Consider the following 20504-nt stretch of genomic DNA (forward strand, 5'->3'; position numbering starts at 1 on the left):
TGAATTAATAGTTTTTTTAATTAAAAAACTACATTCCTGATACCCTGTGACTAAACCATTATGATTACTCTGTATTAATAGGGATTGTAGGTGAAATCTTTCATCATAATCAGCAACCTCTTCCTCGATTTTTAGAGTTTTCTCCCCTTACTCCCCATATGCCTCCCCGACTCCCACTTTCTTCTTATATTCAAGATGATATGCTTTACTCAATTCTTTCTGATCTTTAGACTGGGTAACACAGTTGAGAACAGAATTTGTACAGTAATTGATATATTTTAAATTAGCTTATAATAGAACTAAGTTCTAAAATCCACTGAATGTAGCAAACAAAAGCTAACATGGCTAGATAGTCCTCAGAGTATCACCTTTCATTTTGGAAATAATTAAACGTACGTCACCACCACATTTCCCATCCTTCTCAACATGATCTCCTCCAAGTTGTGTGCTTATTGGGCCATGTATTAATGTTTACATTTTGTCACCTTTCCAGTTCTTACAAAAATACACACAAACATTCAAAGAAACAAAATTGCCTTATAATTAAGCTCATAACTTCAAAGCTAAGATTTCACAATAATTCTTTAAAAGCCATTGTCTGCCAAGGTGACCATTAATAATAATAACTACATTAAACCTTGATAATTATACTCATATTCCAAATGTTAGCATATATTTTAGATAAGGAAACATTGTTCAGACTTTTAAAACTTAAAAGTATAGAGTTCTATTTCCTCCAAATATATTTGAGCTGTATTTTTAAGTTAAATATGAGCAAAGTTGTCTTATTGTTTCACACAATCAAATCCTTAAATTCTTTTCTATTTTACTTACTCTGAAAGGGGGAATGAAAGTAATTCAAGCATTATTTACAGTTTCTTTGCCCAAACTGGTATTAATATTAACAAATGAGAAGTACAAATAATAGGTTAGAATTTTTAGAATTTATTGCACTTCCACTCATTTTTCAATGGGCCTGCTTCAAATGTGATCACGTTGTATGTCTTGTCTTCAGATGTATTTCATCAAACTGTAGGTCAAATGTAGTGGTAATAGGGGTCAGGACAGACATAATATTTTGTTGAACAGAACAGAAGTACAAAGAGAAATCATTCCTTATCCTTACCTTACATCTTTTTAGTTCAAGAAATATTTTTGCCATTATGGTCTTGGTCAAAATTTCAAATACACTCATTTTTTATAAAGAACCAACAACTATCTACCTCTATGGTTCTTTTCTATTCCAATACAATGACGAATTCTAGGGCATGGTCCAGATTTCAGATTGTGTGTCTATGACCACTGACCAAATGAACGGTTTGTATTTTAATACTGCCAGAAAGCTTAAAGAAAGAAAAAGCACATGAGGACATTAATTGTCCAATACCTTGCAAATCTTCCTGGCTGCCTCCTTCAACGACTCTGCGCCCAAAGCCTGCTTTTCTCTCCCTATGACCATCTCTTCCTTTGATGCCAGTTGCCCTGCAAGACTCCTCCAGAGAAGCCCATTTGCAGGAGTCTTAACAGGAGGAGCTGGCCACACTGTCTTAAATACTAGGCCCTGCTGTTTGATTTCCTGGCCAGGTCCAGCCCATCACCGCCCAAGGCTGCCCATCACCATGACAATGGGCCTGAGCTTCACTGTGTTACCTTGGCAGCACAGAGTCAATGTGGTCCTAGTGCTTAGAACCAGCATAGGGAAACCACAAAATTCACAGAAACATAAAGCAGTTTTTGCCTTCAGTCCATTCTGAAGGGAAGACACTAGACAAATGTGTTTGCTTTTGTCTCCAGTGGAAGACAAGTACTAGAGATCCTTGCTAGCTGTGTCTTTGATCATCAAATCCTTCAGTTTTCATTGTTCCCCCAAAGCTCATGTAGAGTAGACGGTCGTCTGTGTGGGATAAATGCTGTGCCCTTTCACTGTCTGCACAGAGCACCAGGCTGAATGTCTCCCCCCTTTCAAAACACCTACAGAATTACTTCCGTGTTTAGAAACAGTGCTGGCAGTTCTCCCTGGAGAGGATATGGGCGGCACTGAGGAGATGCGAGGGAAGGGCTGGGGGTGGAGCCACTGCGGGTGTTTTGTTGGAAAAAGTTCCATCCAGCAGTTTCCAGTCTGGGCTCAGGGTGCCTGATTTACCATTTAAAATTTTAATTTATGTAAGAGACTTTTCAAGGCAAAGGAAGCTCCTGAATTTGTTGACTAGAGAAGATGTCCTCTTTGAAGGTCTCTGTTTAAAGTATTGTTGTGTATCTATTTCCATTATGTTTCTCCAGTTTGATGGCAAAATGGAGGAAAGTTGAAGTAGGGGAAGTTACTGTTTCTTCTTGTTAACTTTCTTGGGATGATATTTTGTTTGCCTCATGAAAATCAGATATACTGTTTTGGACCTTGGGTTGTAAAAACAACTGAGGTGTTTCTAACCTTCTTGTCCTTTTTAGAAGGTAGTCAGTTATTAGAAGCAATTATTGGAAGCTTACTAAAGGCATAAATCAACAGCGTGTCACTTTTCAACAATCCTATTGTTGGAATGCTGACATTACCTTGAGAATAGGATTTTCTCACTCGGCCTTTTAAAAAGTAGCATTAACTTCTCACAGCAATGATGCTACCTGAAATCTTTCTTGTACCAAGATGAATATAAATAAATATACTTAAGAATATGGTGTAATAATGCAGACACTTGTGCACAATTTACTGCCATTTTCTATTACTCACTTTTAATACATTTTGCCTGATAAATAAAGTATAAATATCTGCACCACTGTCTTCCCACTTCATACATTTTTAATAAACTTTCTGAATACTACAGCCACTATTGGATCATGTAATGGAATACATTTAAAATAGTTTCACAAACCAAAAAATTTTGGACTGCATCAAAGGGCTTATTTCTAGTAATTAGGCGTAGCATTTTATTTCCATTTAGCTATTAATTAAAACTTTGGATCACTTCTGTTTTCCTTTCTGTTCTTGTTTGTATTATACAAATACAGGTAGCACTGATTTCAGGGTTTCAAATCTGCCAAACCTACCAGGTCCCCTTTTGAGTCAGCCCCAGGCGGGCTGCCGTGCGAGTCCCCACCTGTGATCTGGGGACTGAGACGAGGTCACCCAGCCCAGTCCGTTTGTCAGATTGATAGGACTCACTGATCTCTTATTTCAAAGCTGAATGGTTTTTGGCAAAGTAACTTGTAATTTTTATAATCTGTAAAACAATACAGTAATTTGCCTGCTCTGGCGAGTATGTTTAGTGAATGTGTACTCAGATGTGTGACCTCTCATCTGACCTTTTTGTATTAGGGGCATTTTGAAAGAAAAGTTATCTATACTTGGCTGTACCCAAAGACTACTTGGGGTAATTTATTGCAGTTACAGAATTACTTATATCCTTTTTAACTAGGGTTCTAAGGAAACTTTATTCAAATGTTCATTTTTCTGGATTGGGTACTATAAAGCTTCCTACACAAGCTTACATCACTCTAAGCAAAATTAAAATGTGAAAAACTGGCATTTACACAGCAGATTGGGAACACAGACACTCTCTTCTCTGATCACACTTCAACACTTCCTACCCTTCCCAGTGAATCATCAGAGCTGCCGGCAATTTCCTGGCACTCTGACCACACACAGCCAATTGCCGTTCTCCTAGCCCAACGGCCGGCGGTCTTCACTGCCCGTCACTCCCAACCTGAGCCCAGGGTTTTCATCTGAATCCTGTCCTCTTTGACCGCCGACCCCTCTGACCGTGCTCCTTGTGCCAGTTCTCAGCCCTGGGTCAGCCCCACCGCCTACTGCTCAACCCCTGTTGACTGGGATCCACTGGAGATGCTTGACTTTAACCAAACCCTCTTAGCTCTCTGGCAGTCCTTTTACCCACTCTGAGTTGGTACTGTATTCTTCTAAATTAGTGCTGCCCAAATATTGAGACACATAAGTAATTTTAAATCTTCTAGTAAACCACATTAAAAAAAAGAGATAGGTAAAAGTTGATTTTGATAATATGTTTTTTTTTAATCCAACATATCCATAGGATTAGCCTTTCAACAACAAAAATCAATATAAAATGCATTACCAAGATACTTTCCATCCTTTTTTGGACTAAGTCTGAAATCTGATATGTAGTTTCCACTCGCAGCACATCTCAAATGGGACGAGCCACATTTCGAGGGTTCAGCGCCACCTGTGGCTTGTCACTGCTGTGTTGAACAACCCGGGTCTCAACCTTTCCTAGTCTTTTCAGGTCCTACATCCGCCTCAAGCTCAGGAGGACCTCAGGACTCATTTTCCAAGGAAGATCCGAGTGTCTGCCTCCAGCCACTCTATGTCATTCTCTCTCCCCCTGCGTGCCTGTAGCTGCTGCCCTCCCTTTCCGCTAACGTTTTCAGTTTTCACTCAGCCTCCAGCTTAACTTGTTGCTACTGCTCCTCAAACTACCACTCTATTTACCATCTTCTTTATTACCTTGAATTTCCCACCATGTACTCAATCACAATTTCAGCCCCCAGTCTCTCCTCTCTTGGAGGCTGTCTCCACTCTCCTGACTTCAATCATCATTTCTACTCAGAATACACCCGAATGTAAAGAGTCAGTCCTTTTCACTCAGCTTCAGTCCTGCATTTGCAACGGCTTACCATACATATTCATCTGAATATCACTGGAATATGATATTACTGGCATTTAACTTATGGCTACTGGAACAAGTCCTGGGGAAAAAAAATCGTTTCATTTCCAAGCTTTAAAAAAATTAATACGTATTGTGTGTAATTGTCAGCCTCATCGCATCCCTGATCCCTGTTCTACATCTACCCCAGGCTATGTCAAAATGCCCTGTTTCGATGTCATCATGGAAGAACCCAGAGGTTTAAAGTGTCAGCTTTTTCCCAAACCAGTTCACCCTTGGATTTCCTGTTTTCGTCAGAGATACTAATCACTCAGTCACCCAGCTTTGAAATGTTGCTTTCACCTTTAATTAGCTCTTCCTCCTTTCTCCCACAGCTAATTAGTCAGCATTCTTGCCGACGAATTCCTCATAATATTTCCCTTTACCCACTCCATCTCCTTAAGAAACTGTTCGCTGCACTCACAAACCATCCCACGTCCGCTGTCATCGACCCCAGCACTATCTCTTCCTTGAAACCACCTCTGACAGTACAAGACATACTGCGTGGATGCAACGCTTTTTAAATCAATGTCCAATCTTCCCAGCTCGATTCTTAAAAGCAGGGACAAAATTTTACAACGTCTTCATTCCCTTGATGACCAGATATGTACCTGACCAATAAGTATTTACTGCCGATAATGGGTCATTTTCACTTAAAGAAAAATTTCACTTTAGATATCTAGTTCTGGGAGCAGATTTAAACATAATCAGCTTGCCCAGGATAATTTTGCATGCTTTTGGGGACATTTAACATAAAGCCATATAATGTGAGAGGCATGAGTGTTTTGTTATGGAAAAAGACTCAAACTTAGTTTTTGATCTTGCTTCTCCCGTTAACCAGTCAGTAGACAAGTTTCTTGACTTGTAACTTTCTCACTTGTTACATACTAGTGACCCTTTATCTGTGGGGCTTGCATTCCAAGCCCCCCGTGGATGTCTGAAACCTTGGATAGTACTGAACCCTATGTGTGCCATGTTTTTTCCTATAATACATACCTATGATAAAGTTTAATTTATAAATTAGGCATGGTAAGAGATGAACAACAATAATATAAAATAGAACAGTTATAACAATATACAATTAAAGCTATGTGAATGGCTTTGGGGCCATTATTAAGTAAAATAAAGGTTACTCAATGTGAGCACTGGTACCTCCACAGTCCACCTGATAATGTAGATGCTACTAAGTGGCTAACAGACGGGGAGCGTGTACAGTGTAGATATGCTGGACAAAGGGATGATCCGCATCCCGGGTGGGACAGAGCACAAGGGAGCGAGATTTCATCACGCTACTCAGAACAGCATGCATTTTAAATTTTATGAGTTTTTACTTATGAAATTTTCCATTTAACTTTTTTAGACCACAATAGACCTCAGAAAGCAAAACCGTGGGTAAGGGGAGACTGCTGTATACCTGTCTAATGGAGTTCATTGTAAGGTTTAAAGGAGGTACTTCTGAAAGTGTTTTGAACATTTCAAGATCTATGTAAAAAGATAATTATGTCATGAAAGTATTCTGAATCAACATCCCATTGCTGTTCTAAGATAAATCTTTTGTTAGCCTCCCAATTAGAAACCTCCAGCAATCCTAGCAAGTTGACTGAAAGACCTGTTGTGTCATGATTCTATACCAAATAATGCTGGTGGGTTCACAGTGCTCTCTGCTCAGTTCTTTTAAGTAAAGCCTGGTTATTGTGCCTACTGTTCTAGAACTGTTTAAACCTGAGTCTGAGACTCAGAAGGCTTTTCTAAAGGACACCACTTTTTACTGAATTTATTGGAATGACATTGGTTCACAAAACCATACAGGTTTCAAGTGTACAAGTCAACAAAACATCGTATGCACGCTGCATCACGCACCCACCGTAGGAAGCCTCTTTCCATCCCCAATTATCCCTCCTTCCTCCCCTCCACCTACTCTTTCAATGGGTGCTAAGCAATTCAATAAGTGGAGACACAAATGAAAATAGCAAATTCTGTCTTTTCTTCACCTGAAATCTACTTGCAAGGTCTCCTATGCCCCTTCACATTTCAGAGGTAGATTCAGTGTACTTAGCCTTAGGAGTACTCCCTTTAGACAAATCAAGCTGTCTTAGAATGTAGTGTTGACCCTTTAACAGTGCAGGGGTTACAGAGGCCAACCCTGGAGAAGTTGAGAATTGGAGTATAACTACAGTGGGCCACCTGCCTCCACCGATGCCTAAACATGGATTGGAAATACACGTGACCCATAAATGACACAGGTTTGAACCACGCAGGTCCACTTTCGCTCAGAGGAGCAGTGCTTTTCCTTTGCTCCTTGAAACCTGTTCGTAGAACTGACCCCACTCAAAAGAGAAAAATAAATCTTCATTTCACCCCAAAACATACTTATGATTCTTTCCTCTACATCTTACATTGCGAAAGTGTTGTAGAAAAAAAAGGAGCAAATTTTTGCCCAAGGAAACGGCTGGCTGACTACAGTAACTTAGCTGAGTTTGTGTCATTGGTGGACCCAGTGGTGGTGGTGGGCGGGGAGTAGGAGGGGATGGATGACGGATGAGCTTACATGTCAGTTTTCTCCGGGACTTCAGATTGCCGGGGTGTCCACAGTCTGATACAACAGAGCCTTCCTGCCTTTAAACCCCTGATAACCTTACTCTCTAGCCAGCCTGAGGTCAGTCTGCTGTCTAGGGTTAATTCTTTGCTCTGCAACATTTCTTGTGTCCCCTCTACAGCATCAGGGCTTTCACTAGGTTATGGGGCCTGGTCAGCTAGTTGCACACATGTGTAGGGTGGGAGCAGCTTCCTGCTCTCTTCTACCCTGTCACCTTCATTTCCTTTGAGCCAGTGACTGGCACCTAATTCTGTCAACCAGATGTCTCCAGGTGCTTGCATGTAGAGCTGGCAGAGTGAGCAGCTACCACGTTCACTTGGTTGTGAGATAGAAATTTCGTGTCTTGTTTTCTCTTTCTGCAAATTGATTAACATAACATTCTATTAAAAAACCATTTGTTGCAGCAACATGGATGGACCTTGAGGGTACTCTGCTAAGTACAATAAGTCAGACAAAGGCAAATACTATATGATACCACTTATATGCCAACTCTAAAAAATCCAAACTCATATAGAAACAGAGAGTGGAATGGTTGGTTACCAAGCGTTGGGAATGAGAGAAATGGGGAGGTGTTGTCAAAAGGCACAAACTTGTATATGAAGATGAGTAAGATCTAGAGCTAATGCACAGCATAGTGATTATACTCAATGATAGTGCATTATTTGCTTCAAAGATGCTAGGAGACTAGATCTTAAATGTTCTCACCACAAAAAAGAAATTATAATTATGTGACATGTTCGCCAATGTTGCAGTGGTAATCATATTACACTATACAAATACAACGTTGTACACCTTAAACTTACACAATGTTATATGTCAGTTTTATCTCAATTAAAAAATTTACTACTTGCCTACTTGGAGAATAAATTTCCATGCATTCTTAAGCAAGGCTTATGTGCTTCTTTTATAAATAATCTGGTGACTGGCATATTCAAAATATTTCCATTTTGTATCACATTTGAAGCACCATGGCTTTATTCTTTTGAATGTATTTTTTTTCTAAGTTGAAAGAGAGAAATGACTGATAGATGTGATGGAGGTTTTAAAGTTTGTATTCCATATTCTGAACTCACAAAGTATTAGTGAACAAATGATGTAGCAAATGGTTTAATCCAAGTGTCAGCTCCTGGGTTTCTTGAGACAGCCACTGACAACGCTTCAGGTTGGGAGGCAGGCCACGCCTTCACTCAGGTGCCTCTGGCCTCGGCTGGGACCTGCCAGCCGCCACCGCGCTCCCGAAGGCAGCACTTCCCTGAGCCTCTCTGTTCACTGCGGCTGCTCCTTCTCAGCAGCACAGACATTTGTATGACCGAGGTACATGTCCACAGGCCAGTGTGGAGACATAAAGTTGTCAGCAGGGCATCAAGGTACACACAGCCAATGCCACCTCAAAGAAGAGAACTGGTTCTTCACAGAGTCTTCTGCGTTTACAGTTTTGCTTCAAAGTCACTTAATTTGGGTCCCTGTACAGAACGCATAGCCCAAGGAGATAACGTTTATAAAGAGATGGTTGCTGGAGATTCAACAGCCTTTTCTTACCTGTGCATTTATGAACTATCATAAGCATTGGGGATGGAAAAGATCATTCCAAAGCAAAATGAAATAACAGTTAGTGCCCTGGGCAAAGCCTCATGTCCACTCACATGTGTCTAGGGACCTGGAGGCTGGAGGGAACCCTTGCCCGTGAGCCACAGGTACAGCAGCGGCCCCGGAGGCCCTGCCGGTGCTAAGTGTGTGTGCTTTGTGTCTCCTTCCCACAGCTATTGACCTGCTGTACTGGCGGGACATCAAGCAGACGGGGATAGTGTTTGGGAGCTGCCTGCTGCTGCTCTTCTCCCTGACCCAGTTCAGCGTTGTGAGTGTCGTGGCCTACCTGGCCCTCGCCACGCTCTCAGCCACCATCAGTTTCCGCATCTACAAGTCTGTTTTGCAAGCTGTGCAGAAAACCGACGAGGGCCACCCTTTCAAGTGAGTGCCCCAGCCAGACCAGCCGCTGCCCAGCCTCTCATGGGGCTCTTTCCCTCTGCCTCTCTTTCCCGCCCCTGCACGTCAGGTCATGTTTCTCTGAGGCCTGACAGGCCTCTTGAGAGTCTCCTTTAACACCCTGCCTTTGAGATCTGATATTTCTGGTGACTTTCTAAAACAATCTCAATTATCTCTATTCTAAAATTTATTGCTGTGTTGATTTTTTAATTTTAATTGTGGTTAAGGAAATACCTAAATTTAACAACTTTATATAAATTTAACATAAATTCATAATATTAATATATTTTATTTAATTACTACTAATAGTAATCACAATTCATCATATGTATACAATGTTTTATAATTTGAAAAGCATTTCAACAGTTAATCCTCCCAACTCTGTGAAGAAAGCAGAGCATTACAATCCTTATTTACAGGTAGAAAAACTGAGGGTCTAAGAAGTGAAGTGACTCACCCAAGGTCACATGGCCAGTAAATAGGACAGCGCAAGGACCAGGGTGTCTGGATTTTTATTTCTATGCTCTCTCTGGAAGTTTAATACCAGAGGGTCAATTTTCTGAGTGGTGCAAGGTTCATGAGCAATCTTAGAATGTTCCGTCATCTGCATTTTTACAGTGGGGAAATATAACTGGAATGAATATTGAAGAGCAGCACGTTTTTTAAGGCACTATACTCAGAGAATGTAGGAAATACAGCAAAGGGAGGAATTAGCACTGCCAGCTGCGTTCCACCCACCTGCACCCCGATTTATCTCCTGATTCCAGATGGGGAGCTTGGGCACTTTTAGCACAGACTCTCAGAGCCCCATCCCCGCCCTCCCCCGCCTGGTGCTGGCCCCAGAATGCAGGCCCCACTGCAGGTGTCCTTGCCTCCTGTAACCAAGGGACAGCTCTGCCCCCTGGATGAGCGTGGCTTCTCAGCCAGCCCCCGGAATTCACAGGGAAGCCTCAGTGCACCAGGCTCTGAGAAGGGGAAAAGGTGACTGTGCTGTGGGCCTGTTGACAAAGGGGAAAAGCTGCGTATCACACATCCCTCCCTGCCCCTGGTTCCTGGCTTTGGTGTCAAACTCAGTTAGCATGTGAGCATTCTTGCTCTTGGGGTGTGTTTTGGCCTTCTTCTAATGCAGAGTTAAGGGGCTTTTGCAGCCGTAACTTGGCTCCACAAGTTCCCAAAGGTGGGAAGAATGTAGTTCAGTGTCATGTGATCAGAGACCACATTTAGGGTCCTGTCCTGCCCCCGCCTCTGCTGTCATCCATCCAGGCCAGGCTGGCCTCTCCCATGTCCCTGGCCCCCAAGACAGTCAACTTACAGCGGGGAACTTCTCTTCCATTTGGTTTATTTCTTCCAATACTCAGCATAGGACCTAGAGTCTAACTACAGTTTGCTCAGCTACTTTATCTTCCTTTAGGAGACCATTTTAAACTGTAGAACTTTCCTTTGGCTGAGTTGCTTTTATCAGTAAAAAAAAATATCTAACTCTAAGTACATTTGAATCAAAACACACTATCTAGACAAATCAATATTTTTCTGTTTTTTTATACCAGAGAAAACCCATAATATTTAAATGTAAACTCCCCAAAACTCAAGCCAAAGGCTGTTTTCCTCTTTCCATCCTAATTCCCAGAGTTAGGTCCGCATTGTAAGAACCATAGGGATATCCTTGAGGTAGACAACACACCCCTGTCCGAGAACAGGGGGCGGGGGCAGAAGCGGGGGACGTGGCGTGGGGGAGCCCTCTATGAGGAACACGGCCCCACAGGAGGGTGGACTATTTGCTTATTTCTGAGAAGCCTGGTTATCTACCCAAGAGTCAAAGTGATCCTTTTGAATAAAAAAATGCAGTTACTAAAGATATTTTTCTTTTTTGCTTTATCTTTATATGCATGATTATCTTTTTAAACTGAATTTTTTGGAGTGAAATTGGTTAGTAAAATTATATAGGCTTCAGGTGTACAATTCTATGATACGTAGTCTGTATATTGCATTGTGTGCTCACCATCCAAAGTCAAGTCTCCTTCCTTGCTCTCTTCCCTTTGCTCTCTTCTCCCTCCCCAACCCCCTTTCCCTCTTTAATCGCCGTACTGCTGTCTCTATGAGAATTTTTGCTGTCTCTTTTCTCTATTCATGTGTCTGTTTCTATATTTTTTATTTGTGTATGATTTCACTTATATGTGGAATCTAATGACAAATATAACAAATACAGATACTTCTCAATAGAACCAATGAGCATTTTAATATGGCCCAGCTCATTTGAGTTTTCAGAGCTCTCTAGATAAAATCTTGGAAGAATTTTCCAGAATTTGAATATGAAATCCTGAGTTTTAGAAGACAAATAATTGGCAGGTAGGATTTTCAGACATTTCAGACAACTAATTAGAAACATAATTCCTGTCTACTCAGCCAAGAAGAAATGAGGACTTTCACAGTTACCTGGTGGGTCAGGAGTATCTAGAGACTTCAGCAAATGGGCTGATTTGTACCACTCACACTATCATGCTGTCTTTGGGAAACAGAAGCAGTCACAGCGCCCACTAGGCGCCATGAGTCTCACATCCTGCAGTGCCCCGGGTTGGGTGACCTGCAGCCTACAGGCTGGCATACACCCCGCAGGGCGAGCAGCTGCCGCGCTCATAGTGAAGGCAGGACACTGAGCTGTTTTGTGGCCCCCTCTGATGGAGTGCTCTGTGGGGACGGTTTGTTGACAGGGCCTACCTGGAGCTCGAGATCACCCTTTCTCAGGAGCAGATCCAGAAGTACACGGACTGCCTGCAATTCTACGTGAACAACACGCTTAAAGAGCTGAGGAGACTCTTCCTTGTCCAGGACCTGGTGGATTCCTTAAAAGTACGATTGCTTGCGCTGTTCACTCAATGCTCCGATACTCTTGAGTTTTGTTTTTTCCTAAAGGTATAATATAATAAACCTAAGCCCACATAATGGAGACTAAAATGCAAGTGGTAATTACATTCTGGAGTGCAAAAATTTCCAGGTGTGTGGCATCATGGAACTCATCCAGTCTCACCCCGCAATTTTTGGATGTTGGAACTGCAGCTCAGAGAGGCTGAGACGCTTGCCCGAGCTTGCCCAGTGAGTCACTGGCAGAGCTGGGATCCAACCCAGCTTACACAGCTGCTCTTTCTGTACTTTTAATAACATGCCAGGTTGCTTCTCCTTGCCGTTTTCAATTCCCCTGCCGATTTTCTAAAGTTAATTTAAAAATAAAAATCTAGTTTGAGGAATGTGAAACACAGGCTTTTCCACTGAAAGAAACTCTGGAGTCTACTAACAGTAAGATGGCCACGGGTCGTACACAGTGTGGGCTGTGAGACTGAGCCCTGAGGGCACAGGCCCTCGGCACTGGGTGTTATTCCGGGTGCTGTCATTGAACTCCCCTCATTTCTTTCAAGGAGCTACTTTGACCACCTGACCACCCTTGGCTACATGTAAAATTATAGTCCGTCAGCAGGGCCCTGGCCACACTGTTGTAACTTTGCTGTGTTCCCAGAACACACTGTGCACACCAGACAGGAATCTTGTACCACGGGCTGCCCGGTAACTGTCTGAGGAAGGGCAGAAGGAAAAGTGAGTGATGTGGCCTTGACCCTCAAGGTGCTTTCCTGCAATAACGTCTTCCCAAGTAATGACTGATGAGAGATACCAGGGGGAATATGATTATTTACCTGAGGGCTCTTTGGGTGACTATTTCTATTGTTATTTGTAATGTAATTTTATGGGCTAGAGCAGGTGTCAGCAGGCCTTACCTGTAAAGAGCCATGTAGTAAATATTTTAAGCTCTGTGGGCCACACAATCTTTGTTGCCATTGTAGCAGGAAAGGAGCCAAAGACAATATGTAAATGACTGACTGGCTGTGGCCACGTGCCAATAAAACCATGAATGCAGAAAATTGAATTTCACATTATTTTCACATATCACAAAATGTCATTCTCGTTTCAATTTTATTGGACCATTTAAAAATATAAAATCCATTCCTAACTCATGGGGCCCTGCAAACACAAGCTGAGGGCGGTGGATTGCTGACCCTGCCCTAGATTTTTATCTCTTTGAGTCCCTCGGACCTTACAACAGACAGATCCAAAGGGTTCTGAGAAAAGTAGACAGGATCCTCTTCCAGTAATTCTGTGACCAGCTTTAAATTCTCCTACATTTCCTATCGAGATCATGGTATAGTTTGCCTCAAATTATAATGTAAAAAGAAGTCAATGAAATGAGACTCTTTTCTGTCACGGTTTGAGAAGTTGTGATAGTCATTTCGTTTTTCAGTTTGCAGTCCTGATGTGGCTCCTGACTTACGTTGGCGCTCTCTTCAATGGCCTGACCCTGCTGCTCATGGGTAAGGACCTAGGAGAGTGTTATGTCCTCCCTCCTACCCTCCACGAGCATAGAGCTTCCAAGGCTGTTAGTGCTTAGCTTGTGTTGATAGGGCCCTAGGAACAAATGCCAGATTTCTCTGAGTGCAGAGCATTTCCCTGACCATAGTTCTGTAAGTAGTATAATATATAGTACACATTCATGGTGTATTTCTTTGCCTGGAGTTTCTTTTTTCTGTAACCACAACTGTTTGCGCATGTTTATTTTTTTGGCTTCTCATATACATATCTGCTTACAATAGTAGTTATGTACAGAAATCCACTTTCATTTTCAGAGGGCACAGTTGTGTCTAACCCACGGCCTGCAGGCCGCATGCAGCCTAGGAATGGCTGTGAATGTGGCCCAACACAAAATCGTAAACTTACTTAAAACATTGTGAAACTTTTTTGTGATTACGTGTCGCAATGTCACATATAATAAACATATGTACGCTGTTCTTCCAGTGTGGCCCAGAAACGCCAAAAGTTTGGGCACCCCTGGTCTACCTCATTCTAGGGATAATGACTTAATATCTGTAAAGGGCTCAGCTTCCCTTTGTTTCCCTAAGAACTGCCCTGTCACCTTTCATCTGGAATGCCAGCTGGTATAAGTGCTGCAATATCACGTAACTGTATCCACTTGCATGTATAAGCTTATATAATGATAACTCTCAGAATCTTAATACTCTATTTGTTTTTTATCCCAGCTGTGGTTTCAATGTTTACTCTACCTGTCGTGTATGTAAAGCACCAGGTAAGTTCTGTGTGATATCAAACATTCACATGACACTTTGACCTCATGAACTTTGGATGTGCTCATGATTTCTTCCTTGTTGTAGGCACAGATTGACCAATATCTGGGACTTGTGAGGACTCACATAAATGCTGTTGTGGCAAAGTAAGTTGCATAGTGCAATTTACAAAAAGGAGAGGCTATCTTAAGCAGGCATAAAAGTGGATGAGGTAGGGGTATTAAAATGATAATAAAATGATAGGTTGATTATGATCATTCATTCACTTACTTGAGTCATATTCATGCTCTCCCCAATGATATTATTTCAGAAAATCAGTATAAATTTTAAAACTCTCAATTAAACAAACTTTCACTGGTTTACTTCAGGTATCATGATGAATGAGGGTTTCTTCTTTTTACTTTACATCAAATCACATATTTTTTAATTCTATTTTTCAGTTACAGTTTACATTAAATAACATTTTGTATTAGTTTCAGGTATATAGCATAGTGGTTAGACAATCATATATTTTATAAAGTGATCCTCCTGATACTCTTTCAAGTACACACCTGGCACCACACATAGTTATTACAGTATTAATGACTATATTCCCTATGCTGCACTTTACATCCCTGTGACTATTCCGTGACTACCAATTTTTGTATCTTAGTCCCTTCACCTCTCTCATGCAGTCCCCCAATACCCCTCCTCTCTGGCAGCTGATGGTTATAGATACAGAGAACAGAATGATAGTTGTCAAAGGGGTGAGGGACTGGATGAAAAGTGATTGAGAAGTACAGATTGGTAGTTACAGAATGGTTATGGGGGTTAAACTACAACATAAGGAATAGAGTCAAGAATATCATAACTATGTACAGTGCCAGGTAGGTACTGGAAATATTGAGGTGGGGGAACACTTTGTAAAGTATGTGATTTTCTAACCACTATGCTGTACACCCAAAACTAATACAAAATAATATTGAATGGCAACTGTAATGGAAAAATTAAAAAAAAAAGGAAATGTGTTTATGGACACTCATACATAAAATGTATTTTTTTAAATATTAAGCTGATTACTTAAGCTAATTAGCACTAACACATGATGTCATAAAATAATTTCATTAATAACACTTGTGATTTATTACCTCTTAATGCTGTCTTTTTAGGATTCAGGCTAAAATCCCAGGCGCTAAAAGGCACACTGAGTAAGCTGATCTCACACCGGGACTGGACACAAACGGAATTGTCCTGCGTGGTAACAGTTCTGTTCTTACGTGTTACAGCAGATCAATTGTTTCTCCCCCAGTACCATAATCTTAGAGACAAAGTTTAAAACAGCTGTTTTCAGGCTGTTCCTGTACCCTTAGGATATTTGAGTCACTTGTGTCAAGCACTAAAGTATAGAGAAAAGTTTATTAGATGTGGTTTTTAATTTGGTGTTGCTAAAAAAAAAAAGTGCATGATGATGAGAGCCCAAGTTATCGTTCCTTCTTCTGTGCTCTTCTCCTCCTCTCTGCCATGCTTCTGTCACTCTGACGCCCCTGTGGCTAGGCCCTTCCTGCCCAGCGCACTGACGCCAATAGTGGAAATCGCTTTTATGTCCTTCGGTTGCTGGTTGGATAAATCTTTAATAACAATATAGAATTGTAGACTCATGTTTTAGTGTTTTTCCAATACTCATAGCGTAAAAATAAAGACTGTCACCTGTACTTAGGGTAATCAGTTTTGTATAACTTAAAATAATTGAATAAATAAATTAAAACAAACATTCAGCACTTTTATTGTGTGGGACTGATGGGCTGATTTACATGTATGGTAACAAAAAAAGTACCAGCATGTTAATTTTATTACAATTTGTATTACTTTCTCTGTAGCTCCTAATGACTGAATTATGGACTCTGGATATTTGCACTTATGTACTTGATTCTGAATGAGTAAATAAATGTTACTAACTGTAAGAATTTCTCCCTCTCTTCTTGTGGTTGTACCAGGAAATACAAAAGTTGTAAGAGATGAAATCTCCTGAGGACATGCTGGGAAGGCTGAGACCAAGTGCTCACTGTGCTCCTGTCTCCTGGACCCTGTGGTCCAACCCCACCCTGGAATAGGGCTGCTTTGGGCTATTAACAGAAATGACTGAGGAGAAGTAAAACTGGAAAATAACTCTTTGTAGTAGACTATGGGGCTGATGCAGATATTTGAAAGTTTCTTTTTTAACCTTGAAAGTAATATAAATCTTTCCGTAAACTTTTTATAATAATATGCAACATAACACTGGCATGAAACAATTATAAGTGCTATGAACCCTTTGGTGATTACTTACTGAGCACCGACTGTGTGCCAAACACCGAGAATAGGGCTGTGAATAAGAGAGACTACAGCCCCTGCCACCACTAAGATAAGCCTTCCAACAACTGCTCAGTATTTTTAAAAGTCCAGTTGCATATTTTGTTTCACTACTATAGTCAAAAGTAGAGGATGATGAGGAAGAAGTGCATGACAGTTGTAGCAGCGTGAGGAATGAAAGCAGGAGGAGAAAACAAGGAAGAGTTACAAAAACTGCCTTTGGCCAGTTTTGTGCATAGGTTTAAGAAGCACTTGTGGAGACGACCAGGGCAGCTGGACTCTATGTCAATGGCCAACCTGGGGGAGGTGGGAGGTGGCTATGTGGAAACGCTAACGAAATAAAAGGCAGCGTCAACTAGGACCAAGAGAGAAGGTGAACTTTGGGAATGGGTCCTGATCTGGCCTTTTTCCGATACAGAAGGTTCATTCCAGTATGAAGAAAGAACAGAAACTGAAGTGCAAAGACAAGGAAGTGCATGGCCTTTGCACTGAGTAAGAAGTTGAACTGGGTTCTAAGGTGTTTGGGGTGGGAATGGTTATGTCAGATGAGGCTGAGAGGCTGAGTCCAGATAACACTGGAAAGAAATGCCAAGGTGCTGGGTCTTCTTCTCTAGATCTCAGAGAATCACATAAACACAACGGTATCATAACTGCAAACAGGTGTTAAATGACTGGGTCCTTAGTAAAGGAGCCACAGTGAGACTAGAAAGGAGCTGTTTCCCTGATCCTTTATATCGGCCTGACCTGCCAAGCACCAGCTGGGCAGAGAGGGACGCCTAGGAGAGGTACATGGAGGGGGATGGGACTGGAGCTGGTGATGGATTAGATGGATTAGGGTTCCAAGACCAAGGCCGACCCTGAGAGTTAGCGCCTCCTTAAATCTTAGCGCCTCCTTAAATCTGGCATTTCTTTCCAGTGTTATCTGGACTCAGCCTCTCAGCCTCACCTGACATAACCATTCCCACCCAGCTCGCATACCTCACCTTACCCCAGCTCTGCCTGATACTAGCTGATCAGGAGGATGCGATACCATTTTGAGAACAGAAAAGCCCAGGAGAACTGCTTTGGGGAAGGAAGAAAATAAGCTTAGCTTGGTGCCTATTCTTTTTTATGGTTACTAGATACACAGGGCATTTTTTGTGTTTCTCCTTTATTACATTGCATTCTTTATCCTATGACAGTTGTCCCACTTTCTCCCCGTTGCTCACCTCCCCCCAGCACCATCCGCTCCCTCAGGCAATGCCCACACTGTTGTCCATGTCCATGGGACATGCATGTATGTTCTTTGGTTTGGTGGTAATGAACTCCTTTAGCTGTTTTAATTTTGTACGTTATCCTTTGGATTTTTAATGTGTTTTTTTTTTTAAATAAGTAGCACATTCATATACTTTAACAATGTAAACATAGAAGGATTGCAAAGAGATACTTGCACCCCATATTGACAGCAACATTCTTCACTATAACAAACAGGTAGAACCAAAGGCGTCCATGGAGGGAGAAACAGACAAAGAAGATGTGGTACACACAGTAGAATTTTATTCAGCGCCTTCACATGCTACAATGGATAAACCTTGAGGACACCATGCCAAGAGAAAGAAGTCAAAGAGGAAAAGGCAAACAGTGTATGGGTCCACCTGTATGAGGTACCCGGGTGGCCGAATGCCCAGGGCTGGAGAGTAGGGTGATGGTTGCCAGGGGCTGGGGGAGAGGATTGGGTACAGTTTCATTGTTGCAGATGACAAGCATCCTGGACATGGATGCTGGAGATGGCTGCACAGCAGGGTGAATGTACTTAATGCCCCAGGACTATACCCAAAAAATGGTTACGATGGTAAATTTTATACATTTTTAAATTTTAAAATACTGTGTTGACCACACTCAAAAACAGAACAAGAGGAAAAAATGTAAAAAAGTACGGAAATCACTCTTCCACTCCTGTCCGACAGCCATCCTATTCCTTCACCCAAAACGCCTAACATCACCAGTCTTTGTGTATCCTTTCAGAAAGTCTATGCGTATACAAGCAAATAGAGAGAGAGAGAGGTCTATATGGGGAGGAATGGAGGCCTCGCTCCGACAGCTGGCACCAGCTGGGCAGCCACGTGAGAGACCCCCACCTTGAAGTGGACCCTCCAGCCTTCCTCTCTCGAGCCTTCAGGTGACTGCAGCCTGAGCCCAGCTCCTGAGAACCTCACGAAACACCCAGAGTCAGAACTGGCCTGCCCACTCCTAAATTCTTGACTCGCAGAAATTGCAAGGAATGCTTATCATTGCTTTAAGCCACTATTTTCATGGGATCTGTTATACTGCACAAGATCATCAACACACTGTGTGGCACAGGGGTTCAGCTAGACAGTCTGAGACCCTCTGTGCAGGTGCACTCCTGCATGGTGCCCTTGTAATGGTGTGGGATTGTGGCCCCAGGCTCCAAGTCTTCCCTTTTACCATTATATCTGCCATGCCATCAACCCATAGATTTTCAAGGGCATGAAATTCCTTGATGCTGTGTCATGTCAAGAGGACAAATGTGCAAATCTAAAGCAGGATTTTGCTGTTGGGAGAACTTACAAGCAGAACTAAAACAGAATTTACTCAGTTGGTAAGATGGCAGAGAAGGGGATAGTATAGACCAGTTAGACTGCATGTCCTATGGCTAGAGCTCCTTTAGAGAAGGAGCCTGTATAGATTGCATCAAGTTTATAGGAAAGGGGAGGCAGGGGACCCCTTATATCACCAACATGGAAGCGGCCTAGTGAATGAAATAATCTCATTAGAAAGGGGGCTTCTGCTTTTCCATTGCTGCTGGTACCTGCTGAGCTAGCTCTCTGCTGAGCTACTGAAAGAGGACAGGAAATGAGTCCCCAGAACTATCCCATTTGTTTCTCCTCACCTCCTGGATTCTCAAAGCTTCACTGATCCCTGTTCCCAAGTTGTACTGTAGACACAGCTAACATTTGCTGAATCACGGGTCAGTACAGAGATAAACACTTCTTTTTTTCTTTCTCAGTAAGAACTTTTGGGGGGTAATTTGGGCAGGAACTGAGAGCAGCATCAGCAAACTAATAAACAGGCCTGCACATTCTGCCTAGAACCCTCCTAACCATTTTACATAAGAATTCCAAGTTGCCCAAATGATTTACTCATGATCATTATTGAAAATTCATCCCGATCAGACAAATTCCTGTCATGTAGCTTCTGTGCCATGTTTTTCTTGCATGTCTCATTGACAGGTCTCTACATATCCCTTAGTCAAAGTGCCTGCCTTCTCCAGCAAAAGCAGTTCTAGAAAACAGACAGCACAATAGGATTTCTGCATTTCCCTGCTCTCTCCCACTGCAAAACATACTGGGCTGTTTCCCAGTCCCAGGGCTCCACTGGGGGACTCTGAATCATTGTCCCAAGCTGGTTGGCAACGTTCTTCATACCAAGTTACTAAACCACCAACATTTATTTGTGGTCATTCAGGTCGATTACTAATTCTTGTTTCTTCAGGATTTCTTTTACTCACTCAGGCACTGAAGTCTCACTGACTTCCTAACTGTGATTTAGTAGTGACTCCCTTTGCAGAAGGAGTGGAGGGACCTGTGCATTATCACTTGGAGTCATGCAGCCACGGACCTGTGCTGCACGGGGGAGAAAAGGGCAGCTTTGGACCTGGGCTAAGCTGCAGGGAGCCCAGCAGCCTCCACCTGACCCTCATACGGGTCGGGGAAGCTGACAGGACAAGTGAATGGTGAAGTGGCCACACCAATAGTTTTAATAAAAATAGGCCTGAGGAGGGAAGTCTTGGGCTATTAGTGCTCTCAT

General features: G+C 42.1%; 1 protein-coding gene across 3 annotated transcripts in view; it reads left to right on the forward strand.

Annotated features, from left to right (window-relative positions):
• The window catches only part of RTN1 (reticulon 1), a 170286-nt gene extending 153902 nt beyond the window's left edge, over positions 1-16384 (forward strand). The window contains exons 4-9 of one of the 3 annotated variants that reach the window (XM_054567483.1): positions 9024-9231; positions 11955-12093; positions 13532-13601; positions 14325-14371; positions 14457-14515; positions 15518-16381. In XM_054567483.1, coding sequence (XP_054423458.1) covers positions 9024-9231; positions 11955-12093; positions 13532-13601; positions 14325-14371; positions 14457-14515; positions 15518-15560 — 566 coding nt within the window. In that variant the 3' untranslated portion in view covers positions 15561-16381. Of the gene's footprint in view, positions 1-9023; positions 9232-11954; positions 12094-13531; positions 13602-14324; positions 14372-14456; positions 14516-15517 lie in introns of all 3 variants that reach the window. The other 2 variants (XM_054567482.1, XM_054567484.1) reach the window with 2 other exon arrangements.
• Positions 16385-20504: the final 4120 nt, after the last annotated feature.

The sequence above is a fragment of the Pteronotus mesoamericanus genome, unplaced genomic scaffold (genome assembly GCF_021234165.1).
Source record: "Pteronotus mesoamericanus isolate MK-2021 breed Mesoamerican mustached bat unplaced genomic scaffold, CSHL_Meso_final contig_182, whole genome shotgun sequence".
NCBI classification, from domain to species: Eukaryota; Metazoa; Chordata; class Mammalia; order Chiroptera; family Mormoopidae; genus Pteronotus; species Pteronotus mesoamericanus.